The sequence below is a fragment of the Plectropomus leopardus genome, chromosome 11, assembly GCF_026936395.1.
Source record: "Plectropomus leopardus strain MGB_pleo_1.0 chromosome 11, ASM2693639v1, whole genome shotgun sequence".
NCBI classification, from domain to species: Eukaryota; Metazoa; Chordata; class Actinopteri; order Perciformes; family Serranidae; genus Plectropomus; species Plectropomus leopardus.
This window is the reverse complement of record NC_142186.1, coordinates 27,318,034-27,335,736: the sequence shown is the minus strand read 5'-3', so window position 1 is coordinate 27,335,736 and position 17,703 is coordinate 27,318,034. Positions and strand designations below refer to the sequence as shown.

The window sequence follows — 17,703 nt, the reverse complement described above, 5'->3', positions numbered from 1 at the left end:
TGTTCAGGAGGTTTTTACTAGGAGCCAAATTACCTTTAGTGGTCTTTTTGTCTCCAAAACAAATGGATAAGGTTATTAAAACTCGTAAAAATCACTGAATAGAGCAGTTTCACATTTTTAAAAAAGTGTTTTTTCTGACATCGTTTGTCTTAGAGGAGCTACTAACCACAGTGACTGGTGCGATAACCGAAATATGCGAAAAAGCAAACGTCCCTATTTAGAGCCGATGTTTGGTTTATTTATTTATTTTATTCATAAATGTTACCATTTGATACACCATAACATACTAATTACTAATTCGCATCCACAGTCCCACAGCAGGTCAGAACAAATACACAGCACAATAACATGATAACATAAAGTTGTACAAGAGAAAAAAAGACACACTTAAGACAAATAACACACAGTAGCATATTGTATAAAGTGACTACACAAAAAGCACATCACCTACAAAACACAGAATAAAAAGCTACACACCATAGTGCATCGTTCTGGGCTAGAAATCATGTGGATCTGCATAAACTAGAACTAGCTCCCTATGCAGATACAAGTAGCTCATTTCAAGGTGAAAAAAAACACAGCGATTCTTATTCTCGGGTGAATATACGCAAACAAAAACATACTTATTGTATTATATTCAATTTCTGCCAATGTAGTCCGAAATCCTGCACACTGGACTTTTAATGTAAAGAATTACCATATGAACATGTGTTTGTGCTTGTGTTTCATTTACAGCAGTCTCTTGATACAGTGTTGATCTTTAATGGTCATCAGATTAAAGAGATGCAGAGTAGCTTTCCCTTTAAACCCACTTCATGCTTTTGTGTGGCTCTAAGTGCTTGTTGTGTGCACTCTAATCGAGCAAATTAAATGTCACAGTTTCTGTGTGTTAAATCTCCCCGTTTATTTCCTCTGTGAGTTCCCTCTGACCTCTTTGGGAATTTTTTTTCCACTGCACAAACCTCAACAGTTTTTACCTGCAGAGTGTGGGTGTTGCACAGATGGGTGATTCCCCCTTTTTCCGACTGTGAGTTAGACGGCTGCTGCTGTTGTGGAGGGAGCGATGGAAACACCCCGGCGTAGGAAACAAATCACAGCAGCACAGCCATCATCAGCCGTGTCACTCTGTGGAGATTGCGTAGGGAACCCTGCTGAAATCAAATGGATGCGGTCGTGTACACAAACAAACTCTCATGCGCTCACACGCACTCACTCACTAACACATACACACATAACGTGCCATAACAAACCAATCAGCACCCTGCTGTTTTTGACCGAGGAGGACAATTTTGAAAGCATACACACAGTTGGGTGCGTGCACAATGTGGCTGCACTTGCACATACTGTACTGTAGCAATTCATCAAAGGCTGTTCTTCCTAAAGCACAGACATGTATGAACGCTCGAAGGGTTTTCCATCGGCGCTCATCATATTTTATTCATAGTTTTTGAATAAACACAAATAGAGTGGATGAGTGTATAGACGTGGGCACTAATGCCTGTTTGTTTGCGTTACATTTTACTGAGCCCAGCCAAAGTTATTTTAAGAAAACCTGTCTTATCGTTCAAGAGTGTGCACGCTGAAGTCTTGGCTATTTCCTACATGCTTCAAAAATGTTGCATGCTCCCTCGCTTTGGCTCTCCAACTCCTCTCCTTTTATATATCTCTTTTGTTCACTCTCTTTCTTCCTTTCTCTGCACACACTTGGACGCAGGAAGGAGGAGCACTCATACGTTTTCATTAAACACTCTTAATCTTAATTCGTTACTTATCAGGAGATATGTGACCTCATTAACATTGCCTTCTTCTCCATCTTTCTCTCCTATTCTGCACACACACCCTTGCCTCCTGCATTCGGCCCTCTCTCCAACCTCCCTCTGTGTTTCCTCCCTTCCCCATTTATATTTACTCATAGCTCTTCACTCTCTTTATCTTTTCTTCCCTTTTTTTTCCTCTCTCTCTCTGGGTGCCTGCCCCTTCAGAGGAACCTGTGAGCACTCAACAGCCCCATTCAAAACAGTGTCTAATCTGAAAGTTAATTAAGTCTGTCTTCCTCCCCGTGTTCCTGCTCCTCTTCTCCTCTCAAGCATGCCTTTTTGGTTGAGAGACCGCTGTCAGTCTCTCCCAAATGAATTTGCCGTTATGTCCCATGTGGCTCGAGCTGGAATACAGACAAACTGGTCCAAGTTTCGTACTTTTTACACTTCCTTCAGGCCTCAAGCCTCCTGTGACAGGAGAAGACAGACACCACATAATTCAGATTGACAGCATCCAATTAAACGAAATTAGGTGGTGTCAATCTTTGATAATTATTTTTTTATCTATAAGGGAGATATTTTTCAGCGCCATATAGCAGCGATATAGAAGGGATCTCACACCAGATGGATTGGGAGTTAAAATAGACTTGGCTTGCTGCTCGACATGAGGAAATGTGGATCTGGAACAGAGCTATCCCTCTTAATCCTCTCCTCTCTCCCATTCACTTCTCCTTCTGTCGTGCGGCTCCCTTCCTCATATTTGTCCTCGTTCCCTTCAATCATCTGAGCTAATTCCCCGGCCAAAAGCCACCGATTTACCAATTCCTCCTCTTTACTGACTGACTCAGTGCTCTGTTTTCTCCTCCTCCTCCCTCCCTCCCTCGTCTCTCTCAGGGTGCAGGCTGTACAGCTCTGGTGGTTGCCGTGGTAGCCAGGAAGCTGGAGCTGACCAAGGCCGAGAAACACGTACACAACTTCATGATGGACACGCAGCTAACCAAGAGGGTGAGTGTGTGGTGTGGATGAAACTACAGAACAGAAACTATAATTTGTAAAAGAAAGCACTCTCTGCACACACACACACACACACACACACACACACACACACACACACGTGGAGCGCCAACAGAACTCCATTTATAAAAGTACAGTTTTTATGTGTAATCATCCTATTAGTGTACTGGAAGCCCCTATATAGCCAACAATAAACCAAGTGTTGTTGCTTTTATTACTGAAATGTCATCTATCGGCCTAGTGGATGAAATTTAAATTGGTTCCTAAGATTTGCATGTGAAGCAATTTGCGTAATTAGCTTAATAAGCGAATCAGTGAATTACCAAAATAAAATGACATCATTCATTCATTCAATCATTTTGTTTTTTAATAACATAGAAAGTTGATCTAAAAATTTTCTAGTCCTGAAAGAAGTCATGGAATTCATAAAAATCATTAAGTTTTTTGAAAAAATCATGGAAATGTGTTGTGTGTAATTAATCTCTCAAAATTTTTAAGGCCTGTTTTCTGGAAAATATTTTTAGAAAAAACTTTCTTTCTTTTCTCTCTATTTTTAAGAAAATGGGTTTGGAAAGCATGTTTTGTTTTAGAAGGTCTTGGCAATTTATTTCTTTTTTTTGTTGATTTCTATAGAAAAAAATGCTGATTTGTGTTTGTTTTTTTTAACTTTTTTTTTTTTTTGAAAGGCGTGTTTTCTTTAAAAAAAAAATCACCAAAATGACACAATTTATCATAGCCAGAAACTGTAAAGATATAAATTATTGTTGGATTTTCAAATTTCTGTTGGTCCTCTAACACCTTATGTGGGTCTTTGAAAATTACGGAAAAGTTTTGAAATTTTGTCCATGAAAATTTGTAGGAACCCTGTCATTAGCTTGTTATGCTAATTACTCAAATTGCCCAACATGCAACTCTTAACGACCAAGTTGAAGTTCATCCACTCAGCCAATAGATGACATTTCAATCATAAAAGTTTATAAGAAAACAATATTTTGGGTCCAATAAATTTCCAGCAGACTATATAGGTGAATTTCAAGGTGGTTGAGAGCCCAGCAAAACAGCTTGCCCTTTCACTGTCCCTCCTTCACCCTCCCCAACTACAACATCACACTATCACCCTGTATTGTTGTGACAGAGTGCCATGTTATTTGAGTGAGTGACGGCAATAAAAGGTCATCTTTTTCTCGCTCTCTCTGTACCGCTCCCTCACTTACAGTCTCTCTCTATCTTCCCATATCCGGTCTTTTACCTCCCACATGGTTGTCCCTCCACCCTTCCTCCTCCCCTCTCCTCTGACATTTGTCTCTCTTACAGTAAATCCCTTTCTCCGTCTTTCTCCCCGTCACCTTCTCTCCTCTCCTTTCTTTTTGTCCTTGCCCCCCTCCCTGCCTCCTTCCCTCCATCTCTCACTCCCTCCCTCCCTCCTCTGCTCCTTTTCAATTTTTCATACAGTTGAAAGACCCAAGTTTTAAAAATAGCTCCCATATCAAATATGTAGGGTACATTATGGCAGCAGGGTATCTGGGTGACAGAACGTGGTAGGGTTATCAATAATTTCAGTGTTGGTAAAATATCGACACAGAAACTGAATAGACTCGCTGTTGGAGCCGACTCTCACCTCACCTTCCTGCGGGCACGGGCCGGGTCAACCAGAAAGTGTTTTCACAAGATGCTTAACACATTAAACAGTGTGTGTGTGAGTGTGTGTGTGTGTGTGTGTGTGTCTGTGCGTGTGTGTGTGTTTGCGCGCGTGTTTTACCCCTGGCCCCTGCAGACCTTGTGTCCAAATGTGTTGAAGTGTCCTTGGGCAGGACACTGAACCCGAAACTGCTCCAAATTCCTCAAATTGCTTGTGAGTGTGTTAATCTGAAGAGCAGGTGGCACCTCATATGGTAGCCTCTCCCACCAGCGTACGAATGTGTGTGTGAACGGGTGAATGGTTTTGTAAAGTGCTTTTAACATTCGACTTTAAAATTGCTGTAAAAATGCAGTGTATTTATCATATCATAAGACATTAGTTATATAAAAGTGGATATTGTTACAGTATTTTTAAGTAACTATAGTGATAGTGGAACATTTTTTTTATCAGTGCAAGGGTCGGTCAATCCAACACTGGTCCAGACTGAAATATCTCAGTAAGCACTGGATGGATTTGGATGATATTAAGGATGTTTGTGGTTCCCAGACACTGAATCTTAATGGCTTTAATGGTGATCCCCTGACTTTTCCTCTAGATCCACCAACAGGTGGACATCTTCGGCTGTTGGATGGATTGCCGTGAAAGTTGCTTCAGCTGTAGCCCAATTTGTGTTTTGAGCTAATTAGCAAATATTAGCTACCCTACGTCACCGCTACTCACTTGGAGACGCTCAGACACACTTTAGTCCAGAGAGGGTCCAGCATGGACAGGACACAGCGCCGCATGTTTAAACCATAGACTGTAAATACAATGAGTGTAGGTACAGTGACATCGCCCACTGGTTTGTGGACTCCTGTTTTAATGTGTTAAGTTTGACATTACAGCTGTTGGCATTGTTTTTTGGAGCCTGACGTTAACCAATTTTGGCTGAGAGGCTGACGCTGTGGAGGAGCAAGGAGTTGATCTGACCGAGGAGTTGACGTCAAAGTAGCCCATCCTTACTATTGTGTAACTTTGAGCCTTAATAAAATGTAAAAGGTGAATTGTATTAAAATTCAGCCTCCCTACAATTGTCATGAATGTTGAAATTAGCTATAGAGACCAAAGGCACTTTTTGTAACAGGCTGTCAACAGTTGTTTATTTGTGCTCTAAAGCTGGGCATTTTAACTTCAGTGTCTGTGGGAATTTACTCACTTCACAGCCTCGAGTGACTATTTAAGGAACTGCAGTTTTTGGCGCGTCCGCATTGGCTTCATTTTCAGTCTTGTGAGATCTTCGCTTGGTTGGTCACTGTTGATTAAGCCTCTCTGTAACAAGAGCATTGAAAAAACACTGATTATTTTAAATTTATTGTTTCTTTTTCTTTTCTTTTCTTTTTTTTTGTTTAATTTCAGGTGATTTTCTTGTAACTCATAACTGATAACTTTTTACCGTGTTTTTGAAAAAATTGCTCAGGTTTGAAGGGTTAAATTGACAATGGTAATGAAAATCTGCATGGGTCAAAGTCCCAGTTAAAAAGCCTTTTTCACTGAGCCCTGATGCACAGAGGTATCTTTATTTTATATATATCTGTTGTTTTATTCAGGTTTTTATTTTGTTTTGTCCCCCGTCTGTTTTGTTGGCTCAAGGCATTATGTTTTAGATTTGTCCTTCCGTTCCATCTCATTCTTGTGAGCACTCATCTCATAAAAGCCTTGTGGGGAATTTTTCAAATTTGGCACAAAGGACAACTTGGACTCAGTGATGGGCTAATTAGATTTTGGAGGTGAAACGTCACTGTAACCTTTCAAAAATGTTTTTGGTCAGAACTTAAGAATTCAAATTCAAACGCAAATGATGACATGATGACATTTTATATCCAAAATGTCAAAGGTCAGCTTCACCGTGACATCATAATGTTTTCTGTCCATTTTTCACCGCCATATCTCAGTAACAGAAGGGGAGACATGTGGTCAGATACTGAACTGGTGATACTAATCTTGCTTGTTCACCTTGAAACTGTGCTGATTCTGTGCTTCTAGGTCAAAGATATGAGTAAAGCATCCAGATTTTAGATGTATTTGTAGCTTCTTTGCAGCAACATCAACAGCAACAAGTATTGTCTACTAGGGGTCAACAGATATCGGTCTTTCAGGGCCGAAACTGATTGTTAGTAGGTGATGAGACTGATAACCAATATTTGGAACCTATATACAATAAAAATTAAAATCTTTTATTGATTAAGAATTTGGAATGTAACAAACTCCAACACAAAACGTTGTTGAAATGCCTTTGGCAAACTTGGCAACTTTTTTTTATAAAGTTAAGTGAAATTTTAAATAAAAAATGAATAAATAAAAATAGCTCCCTGAGGTTTTACAAAGTAAAAATTCTTTCCATGCTGACACTTTCTCAGTTAAATTTATCGGCAATCATTAAAATAAAACGCAGATACAGATAATCTATAAAATGCCAAATATGGATAATCGTTTTGGGCGATAACCTCTCAACCTCTATTGTCTACTGTCATGGCTACATATGAGTTTGGACAGATATGGATGTAAATCATAACTGCATCCAGACAGGTTTGCGACGGCATACAACTGGAAGGCGGTAATTCAAGTTTGTACTTTTCTTTTTTTAATTAATTCCAATGCCATTCACTGCATACGTATAGATCAAACTGATGCTAATCACCCCACAGATAAAGGAGAAGATCATACCATAAATTATAAAGCAGATGTCTTCCTCAATCAAGTGAAGCATCTTAACAAAGCCCGTCATCAAGTAAGGGAGGCGCCACACAGCAGTTTCATTCAACACAATGCGACGTGCTGCTTGGTGACATTTCCTTCAAAGGGTCTCCGGTTTATGCGGTGGTAATTGTCTCATGCCCTCTATTACTGAGAGAGCAATGATTGAAGCTGTTGTATGCACATTGATTTACATGGCTGGGGCCATTCTCTGCCATATCATCGTAACAAGAGAATACAATCACTCAAGGCTTTATAATGAATAATGCAGGAATAGACTTTACATCCTGCTGTCATCGTATGTGCACACACACACACACACACACACACACACACACACACACACACACAAGCACACCCACTGGCTTTCTACATCAGTGAAATGGCGTTTCCTCCCCTTTGAAGGATTACCAAGAATGTCAATTAAATGCCAATCAGTGTCACTCTAGGCCAGTGGACCATGTTGTTGGTAATGTGTGTTTGATGTCGTGTCTTTATTTTTTACATGTGTGCTGTGTAAGAAAAAGTCATGGGTGTGGTCGTAGAGCCCTCAGACTGCAAGCAAACTAACTTCCTTATCTGTGTACCGCACAGATCATTTTTAGTTCAAATGTGTGCCGTATTTTTGACACTCTCTGACACATACTTCAAAATATTTTCGCTTTCCGTCATTTGCGTGTTCTCTCCTTTCATCCTCAGATCAGATTTTTTTTGATGAGTGAAATCTTGAAATCTTGTGTGGTGCACATTGGGGTGCGGAAGACCTGATAACCTTATCAAGGAGGATGATGTGCTTTACAAAAAAAACATCCTTTAAAGTTCAGTGTGCAGGGTTAATTTTCATGCAGTGTGAAGTGAAGTGAAGTGTTTCCTCTCCTTTGATAGGATTAATACAGATGTTAATTACATAACAGTTAACATAGCCCTTAATTCGACCATGTGTGTGAGGTTGTAAGTACTCATGTTTGATGTCAAGACTTGTTTTCATGCACAGTTTTAGAGGCAGGGTTTGGGAGTTATGGAATACAAGTAACTAAATTAAGTATTTGGTACAAAAATGAGTAACTGTATACTGTTACTGTTGAAATTGGTGGTACTCTGGATACAGTCACTGTCTTAAAAAATAGATAACTTGAACAGAATCCTTAATTTGTTTATTTGTTTGTTCATTTATTTGCTCTAACATGTGTCCTAATTGAATGCAACATAAGCAAGCATCAGTTAGAAACTATTGTTTTCTATTCAGATTTCTTAATTGGCCCTGAGGGACGCAGCACTGCTGTTTGGAGCTTAACTTTTGTCAGATGCACTGTTTCTATGTGTTTTCGTCACTTGCCTTAAAAGCTCTGAGGTTGACGAGGCACAGCTCATTCATGGAGTAGAATTGGGGAATAATTTATACAATAATATCTGTAGTTTTGTTTACACCTTTCACAAGCATTTAAATCTCTGGGACCTGAGAAAATCAGTTTGATTTCCTTTGAGAACATAGGGTAAAGGGAATGAGCAACTTTGCAAGAAATGTCTCGCAAATTGCAAAAGGTGGCTAGAAACTGACTAGAAAATTAGCTGCACATTGAGTATCACTGGTGTACTGTGTTCAGTGTAATGTGGCTCCATGCTGATATATTGGTTAACTTAAAGCATATATTGGACAACCTAAAGTCCATCTGGTCTGAAAATTGCCCTGGATGCTCTCAAAGCTGAAAAAGCAGGACATACTTAGTGTAGGCGTTAAGTCTGTGGAGCGAAGTGGCGTGTCCTTTCTTTTGACGGCTCTACCATGTCAATTAAATGCCATTCATTGAAGCAATAAACAAATCGAGTGTGTGAATATAGCTGTCTCTGAGGCCAGTGCTTTTATTTCAAGCTTTCTAAAGTCGTGTTGCAAAGTTGAAAATGTGTCTGTAAATTTGCACTCTGAACGTGTATTCTGCCTCCACTCTGGCCGATTGGTTAAATCAGAGCACTTTTAGAAGTCCCTGTGGCATATTCAGAGCTTCGCCCTCTCTGAATATTCAGAGTGCACTCTGGGCTTCGGCCAAGGAGGAGGTGCTGCAATGCCTTCCAATGTTTACACCACTAGCCAAATGGGAGCAATCTAACCCCCGAAGATTTCTCCACGAAGCTAGCTTTCACTCCACACAGTAAAAATAACTCCCTTTTCTGACGGCCTTTTAATTCACACGCAAGCAGGATGCATCATTGTTAATGCAGACGTATTGTGACATAGACAGAAAATTAATTTGACACTTAGTGACTGCCTTTTCTCTCTGATGTTTTTTACCAAATGAACTTGAGCACACTCTTTTTTTTATGTAGCACTGTCTGGATCTGACCTCATTCAGGAAACACATGACGTATAAAAGAAGCCAATTATTATTTTCATGACTTCATTGATTTGTTTGAGCTGCCCTCTTTTTGTTTGTTCATGAATATGTGACTGTGTGTGTGTGTGTGTGTGTGTGTGTGTGTGTGTGTGTGTGTGTGTGTGAGAGAGAGAGAGCCTCTCTGTGTCATCTTCCCGTGAGGGGAAGGTCAGAGTAAGTAAGGCCACATGTCGTTGCGGCACATGGATGAGGTGGAACATTGTTGCCAAGGTAATTGGTCTGTTTGTTTATGTTTTCTGCTCTCATAGAGAACACTATTGTATCTCCAGCACCACGGCACCTAATTGCTAATTGCATACGTAGGTCATCAAGGGTCTCCTGGGTAGCAAAGGGTCAGGCGCCTTGGCTTTTCCTCTGATGTTAGAAAATTGTCACCATCACTACGGAAAATGAAGGGAAAACAATCCAGGGCATAAGGGACTGTACTTTATTTTCAGAGTAGGGTTTGGGGGTGGCTTGGTAGGGTTTCTTTTTTAACATGACCCTTCATGGAGCTACAAATATTTTTTCCTTGAGCTTCCCTGAGTGACTTGGGTAAAATGCATGATCCTCCTTCCATCATAAAGAGCCATATTTCACAGTCTCTGGCTATGATTAATGGTGTGATTTCGTAGATTTTTTTTTTTTTAAGAAAACATGTTTTTAAAACCCACTTGTGTGTTTTCGGGTTCTGAGGATATTTAAAATAAATACAAAATACAACCAATAAAGTTGAATGTCCCTATGTTGACTTAACACTTTTTGCTGTAGTTTCATCAATAATGTGCAATAGTTGAAAGGCATACAATGTCAAGTAAGACAAATTACCTAAAACACCTTATTTGCAGAAAATTTGCACAGTTTTAATTTTCCATGACTAAGACTGGCCAAGCCTTTGTTTTTAAGACAGGTTATATATATGTCTGATGTAGTGTGGCAGCATTTGTTATGGGAAATAAGACTCTCCTGCGTGTGTAATTAAGTAAAGAAACCGGGTCGACAAGTGCTGCAGACACAGTGGAAAGACATGCTTTTCCAAAATTTAATTTTTTTATGGGTCCTTGAAAAGTCATGGAAAAGTTTTGAAATTTTGTCCCTGAAAATGTGTGGGAACCCCGTATGTAAAAACATGCCGTTATTCCCCATGGTCTCTCGTTGTTGTTGCTAGACCCCAGCTGTTTACAGTCCTGTAATTTATCCCTCCACCACAAGGTGTAATGTTTTTTTTTTTACCTTAGCTGCCTATTCCACCTGTAGAAACCGGAGCCTGAGTTCTGGTGGTGCGTGCTGTGCACTACATACAATGAGTGTAATAGAAAAAGAAGCGCCTGTATTCTAAATACCCAAGTATGCCATAATACTGCCCAAACCTACTGCCCAACAAATTGTCAAAGCCAAATTCATATTTTTTTCTATCTGATATCTAAATATTTGTTTATTTAAAAAGAAAACACATTACTGATATTATTAATAGTGGTTTTACATGTGACATTTCTAAATATATTTCTATTTGTGCTGATTGACTCATACTCCATAATGTCATCTACCACCCAACACGCTGAGGTGTGGGAACCCCTTGTCATAACAGATTTTTTGTGTACCTGCCATAAGGTGTGCCATGTAGGGGAGCAACCAGAACAGATCTTTGACCCAAACCAGCCATATGGCTCCAACATGGTTGCCCAAGTACAGGCCATATGGTCCAGGAATAGCTGCCGCTGCTGTCGTTTGGCTTCTTGTGGAGTATTCTTAGTGGTTCATGTTGAGTCTTTTATTTTTGTAAATAGACTCAGCTTACGCAGTACTTAAACTCTCAGGATGAGAGAAAGAAAATAAAGAGGTTGGTGGAGGGATTACCTGTAAAAGACAAACAGTTTGGTATTGTCAGTCCCTGCCGTTTGCATGCGAAGAAGTCCCTAGTATTTAAATGAAGGGTGAAGCTTTGGCATCCTTTAATTAAATGGCCTGAAGCAGCGCAACAGGATCCCTCTTCACTGCTGGCCAGATTTTGGGAGTTTGTGTGAAAACTTCCGCAGCGAGTTGGCCGGACAGACACAAGATGCCATCATTCATCATATTTCACTCCCCCTGCAGTGATTAATCAACTGATAAATAGGATTTGACATATCAATTTACCGAAGGGCCTGTAGATATGAGGGGTATTAAATGTGCTCTTCAGTAACCTAGCTCATGATAAGAAGTGCAGATAAGAGATAATCCAGGCAAATTAACTTTTTGCTTACAATCACTGACGTCTGGTTGCAAATATCCTCTGCAACACAGTGAGCAGTTGTGATTTTAAATTTGATATTGAAAGAATGTTTCGGATATCTCAAAATTCATCACTTTGCAGAATGTCTTTTAAGGACGAATGAGAGCTTCTTAAAACTGTCAGGACTGGAAATTGCTGTGGTCTCAGTAAAATCTGTCATGGGAATAATCTCAGAGATTTATGGTCTACTGCAGTACTCTGATTCTTCATCTTGTGATTCTCTGAAGTTGAACGTGGTCTAAAGGTTACATTTAATTCTGCAGATTGGACCTAAGTTTGTAATATCTTCGGAAATGTATTTCAAATTCTGCATTTGATTTGGTCCTGTGATCCCAACCAGGCATTTTGGAAAGAGGCTCATTCTGTAATCTATGAGGTAAATGGTTTACAGTGTCTTCTTTATTTTACCTGTTAAACCATGCTTTGGGAGATCATTTTGACAGGGACATCAGATCTCTATTAACAGTTCTTTTATGTGCTTGGCTTAAAAAGTGTATCTTACAGTAGATGTCCGCTCTGCAGGTCCCCACGATCGACGTGAATATCACCGATATCAGCTCTTCTCCCTCTGCTCAGTCAATAATCAGACAAATTCTGGAGACTTTAGAAACCTTTTTCACTCCTTGCTACAGAGACTGACCTATTTTTTTACTGGAAGGCAATGGCTGATTGTTTCATCTACATGTGATATGCTATTTATTTATTTTCTCTCACATTTCCGTACAGTTAATGTATAAAGACATATTTACATATTTTTATTTTTTCTTTCAATTTAATTTTTGTATATTGCAGCAGCTATTCAGGGTGGGATTTTTGTGTGTGTGTGTGTGTGTGTGTGTGTATGTAAAGCAGCAACCTCTGGAGCCAGTGTGAAAGTGTCAAATACTGCAGTTCCTCAAATGACAACTTTAAGATGGTTGCCGATTCAAGTCAATCCCTGCAGACCACTATGCTAAAATGCCCAACTTTACAGCAAAACTAAACATGTTTACGGCCTGGTTTTGGTCTCTATAGCTATGTCCCCACTCATGACAATTGTACAGAGAGATTTTTTTATATAACACACGTTTACATATTGTTAAGGCTTAAAGTTACACATTATTAAAGAGGCTGCCAAGTGACAGGCTGTCTGTGAGGAGCCACCACAGACTATAGACCCTTTTCCACTGAACAAAAAACCTGGTTATATCTGCTAACACCTGGCTTTTTTCCTTCACTGGAATGCTAATAATTGGCATTCACACCTCAAATCGCATGACTACTGTAGTCACGGGTATTTATCAACTCCAGCTCCGATCTGGAAACACAGTTTCCAGGTGAATGCGCTTATTGTAGCCCCTTAACCCGGTGAGATGCACTGACGAGCCGTCACTAAATACCATCTGTTTCCACCCATGCAGCACGCAAAAATCAGTCCAAATTAGTTTGAAAGAGAGACTGAACAAGAAAGAGATATATCAAAAGAAGTAACCAGCATAACTGTCTGTGTCGTCACTCCCACTCACCCACTCACACACAGAAAGGCACACAAATCTGCTGCAGAGCTGTGTGCACAGTTCTGGTCTACTGGCAGTGGGAAAGCAGTCTTTGAGCTATTTTTAGTTGGTTTACCCGTGTTTGAATAAACCACATACACGCTAATTTTGACAGAAAGGGGAATAAGAGTCAGATTCCCATCAGCTCCTCCACAGCTCCATAACTGACAAAAAATGGTCACTTCTGGCTCTAAAAAAAAAAACAAGATTGCCATAGACAAAATGCTGAACTTAAGGCGTCCAGAAACCAGTGGGTAATGTCACAATAGCGACGTACGTCCTTTATACAGTCCATGGTTTTTATTTTGACATGTATAAATACATATATACATATTTTTCTTTTGTTAATGTTGTATTTGTAAAATGTATAAATTAATTAAAAAAACACAAAGCTACCATCAAGATATTAGCAAAAATGTTGGTGTATAGAGCCATAGCTCCTCTAACTCATGTCTTCATTTTGATGATGCCTCTCCAGGAACTTTGCAGCTCTGTCGGTGCCTGTCCTTCCTACACGGATGGGAGTTCATAATCCTGTTGATACACACTGGGGGCTGAGGCTCAGAGGGAGAAACATGCGATGGCAGGCTTTACCTCTCTCCAGCCCTAGATTTACATCCAAATCCCATTGGTCATGGCATGTGAACTGAACATATTATATAATTTTTTATTTTGTTAGGTTGTCACATGAGACTTGCATACTACATTTAACTATATCAGTAAGCAACTATATAAAAGTAAGAATAAGTTTGTATGCTGGCTGTCATTAGAGTGATTGGTAACATGACAAGTTAGCTGTATGACTCAAACAGCTGAAGGGGTTTTTATATATTATCTATAGTATGTTGGATAAGCTCTTTTTGATTTGACTTCCTCCATGTCATTGAAAACACATCTGCAGGGCCTAGGGCCTCATACTCTCTTCATCTGTGGCCAATAGTGTGTGTTTGTCTGCATGTGTTTACATGTAGGCGTGTATGTGTGTGAGCAGTCCTTGACCGCGGTGGATAGGTGCTGATTAGCCAAGCTGCCGGAGTCTTTTGTGCTCCTCAGACGGGGGTATAATTGTTCTTTGTTCAGTGCTCAGCATCTCTTTGAAGTCTCTCATTCAATTTATGTCCTTACAGATTCTCTCTCCCTTCTCTATGGTATCCACCCGCTTTTTTTTTTTTTTTTTTTTTTTGTCAGACCCTTTTGTTGTAATTACATAGCAACCTATAGAGATGTACAGCGCATGAAACATAGTGGAGCAGATATGGATATAAATTAACGCAATAGAATCCTGATCCTTGTCCACAGAAATCGACCTGAAGTGCTGACATTTTGAATGAGTATTTTATTAAATCACAGCAATATAAGATGGCGCAAATTAAACAACTGAAGCATGTGCCCACTTTAAAAAAAAAAGGCCATCTTGCTATTAACTCTGATGGCTATCAGGCTTTCCTTGAGTGAGCATCATTACACAGGCTCTTATATGTCTTTCCTCCAGGGATGAGAATCATCTTTAACAGCTAGTTTAAGAGCAGCAACTCATGCAGCCATTGTTTCTTTCGGTTGCTGTCGTAATTAAATGGTAGATCACTGCTTTTAATGAACTACAGTTGTACTCTAGTGAATTACTCCTAGCCAGCCGCGATAATGCAGCCAGTTTAAGTTAGTCTAACATATAATGTGGCATATAGACAGACCAAGAGAGGAGAGAAGAGTGTGTGAGGGAGAGACTCCCGTTGGTTCTCATTGCCAAATCTCCCTAAGGAGAGAGCTGTTTATGCGCGCATGAAAAGCATTGGCAAGCAAGCCGATGTGTAGAGAGAGACAGAGAGAATGAGGGCAGCCTCTAAGAGGAGAAAAAATGTTTTTTTTTCTTTGCTGGGAGACAATGGAGAATGGAGAGAAAAAGAGAGAGACACCACGGCCGGGCAAACCTGTTGCCTGCTTCGGTTGCCAAGGGCTACCTGTTGCTAACAACGTGTGCGTATGTGTGTTTATTGTCTGCACGCAGATAAAGAATGCAGCGGCTAACGTGCTGAGGGAAACGTGGCTCATCTACAAACACACCAAGCTGATGAAGAGGATCGACCACTCCAGAGTCCGCAAACACCAGCGGAAGTTCCTCCAGGCTATACATCAGTGAGACGCCACACCTCGCACCCACACACTCACACCAAAAACGCACACAAGCACATGCACACAACAGTGCTGCTGAGCTGATGAAGCCTTTGAAATCAGCTGTACTTTCTATCCACCCACAAGTTGAATCAACGCTGATAATCAGATAAATGCATGAATTCTAACACACACACACACACACACACACACACACACACACACACACACACACACACACACACACACACACACACACACACACACACACACACACACACAAAATGAATCATCATCTACTAAAGGGCAGGTTCACTCCAGGCAAATACAGTTGTGGGACTGGATAATCGGTGCATTGTGTACTCTGCTTAGGAGTGTTGTTGATGATACAAATACATACAGCAGAACTTAAAGGCACAGTGTGTAAGATTTAAGGGGGGGGGGTTAAGTGGCATTTAGCAGTGAGGATTACAACCCGCTGAAATTTTCTTCTGGTTACAATCCCTTCACTGTTTATGTTTAGGAGGTTTTTACAGAGAACTAAATTATCCACAGTGGTCTCTTCCTCTCCAAAACAAATGGACCAGGTGATTAAAAACAGTAAAAACACTGAATAAAGCAGTTTCACGTCACAAATCGGTGTTTTCTCAACACTATTTGGCACATCGGAGCAAGGCATCTAGCCATGCACCTGCTAATGTTTGCGCATCTTTTTTCTCTGATAACTTAAGATCCAGACAGTCAGGAGGTTATTACACAGAGACAAATTTTCCACTGAGTTCTCATCCTCTCCAAAACAAATGAATCCAGTGATTTCAACCAGTAACAAAAAACACTAAACAAAGCAGTTATCATGTTAAAAATAAATAAATAATTAACCGACACTGCTTGTCATGGAGGGGCTGCTAGTTTTGGTGGCCGGAGGAAAAATGTTAATTTTATCCAAATTTAGGTTTGAAGCACATTTAAAAACAACGGTTGACCCATGTGCTGTAACCCCCCCCCAAAAAAAAGCAAAATTATAAAACAACAGACATAAAAAATAATAAATAATAATAATAATAATAATAATAATAATAATAATAATAAATGAAATAAAATAATAATCATCATCATCTTTTTAAATAGAAAGACAACACTCATAGTAGAATTACATTGGGCTTTCTCCATGGGCAAGTAACCACTCCCCATGTAAATGTAAATGACGTCTTATTTTCAGGTGATTATACACGAAAGAAAACAATAATTTCATCATATTCCATTTCTGCCAAAATATCCCCCTAAATCCTGCACACTGGACCTTTAAGAGTGCATTGTAATTCAGTTCTTCCATGCCATTGTTTGGTTATTTTTGCATGGCCACAAGGGTAGTTGTCTTGTTAAAGGTTGTTTTACTCAAAGATTTTTGTTTATCCTCTGTCTAGCATCACAATTAAGCGGCCCTTGAATGCCGCTCGCTCCTTTGATCTCGCACGCTCCAGTCTAGACTTGTGAACATTAAACAAGTGCCTTCAAAAGCCAGAGTCAAAAGACCTAAGACTCTTTTAATTGTGACATAGAAAGGCTAATCCCGAAGCATGTGGTGTGTGCAGGAGAGGCTGACTCTGCAAACACAGTAACAGGGTGATTTTATGGGGATAAAGAACATTTTCTGCTTCAATCCTGTTAACGGGGAGACAAGTTCATCGGGAGGTGCAGCTTCATGAAATCAGTCTGCACTTCATTATAACGGAGGAGGTCACAAGGGTTATTTCATGAAAACACAGATTAGACCTTTAGTTCACTAATAATTATATTGTGTTTTCGAGAGTTGGCCAAGTCCTGTTTTTAATTGGACTGAAGAAAGATGAATTATTTTATCTTATCAAATTTCATTCTGTGTAGTTTATTTCCCTGACGGTCTCTTAATATTTGAGGTCCCATGTTATGCTCATTTCACGGTTCATTCTTGTATATTGGGTTTGTACTAGAACATGTGGATATGTTTTAATGTAAAAAAAAAAAAAAAAAAGACTGAGTCTCTCTCTCAAAAAGGCCCAGTCTGCTCCTTTTTACTGGGTCTTCCACATCACATCTCTCTGTCTCTGCACCAACATTGCCGCTGAGGAATGGCTGTAAAGGCCCTTAAGTGGTAGTTTCTGTCTTTATTTTGTATAGTTGTGACATCACAACTTCACAGAAGTCTTTATGTCTCATTTAAAGGCACAGTTCCTGAATATGGACTGTGCATTTCTCTGTGGATTATGCATTTTGATACTTTCGCAGTATTAATTTA

At 39.8% G+C, this 17,703-nt stretch overlaps 1 protein-coding gene across 4 annotated transcripts in view; it reads left to right on the top strand.

Annotated features, from left to right (window-relative positions):
- Positions 1-17,703, top strand: part of kcnn3 (potassium intermediate/small conductance calcium-activated channel, subfamily N, member 3) — an 81,967-nt gene that overhangs the window by 57,264 nt on the left and 7,000 nt on the right. For all 4 annotated transcript variants that reach the window (XM_088084488.1, XM_042490034.2, XM_042490033.2 and 1 more), the window contains 2 exons: positions 2,652-2,762; positions 15,325-15,452. In XM_088084488.1, the coding sequence (XP_087940614.1) occupies positions 2,652-2,762; positions 15,325-15,452 (239 nt within the window). The remainder of the gene's footprint in view (positions 1-2,651; positions 2,763-15,324; positions 15,453-17,703) is intronic.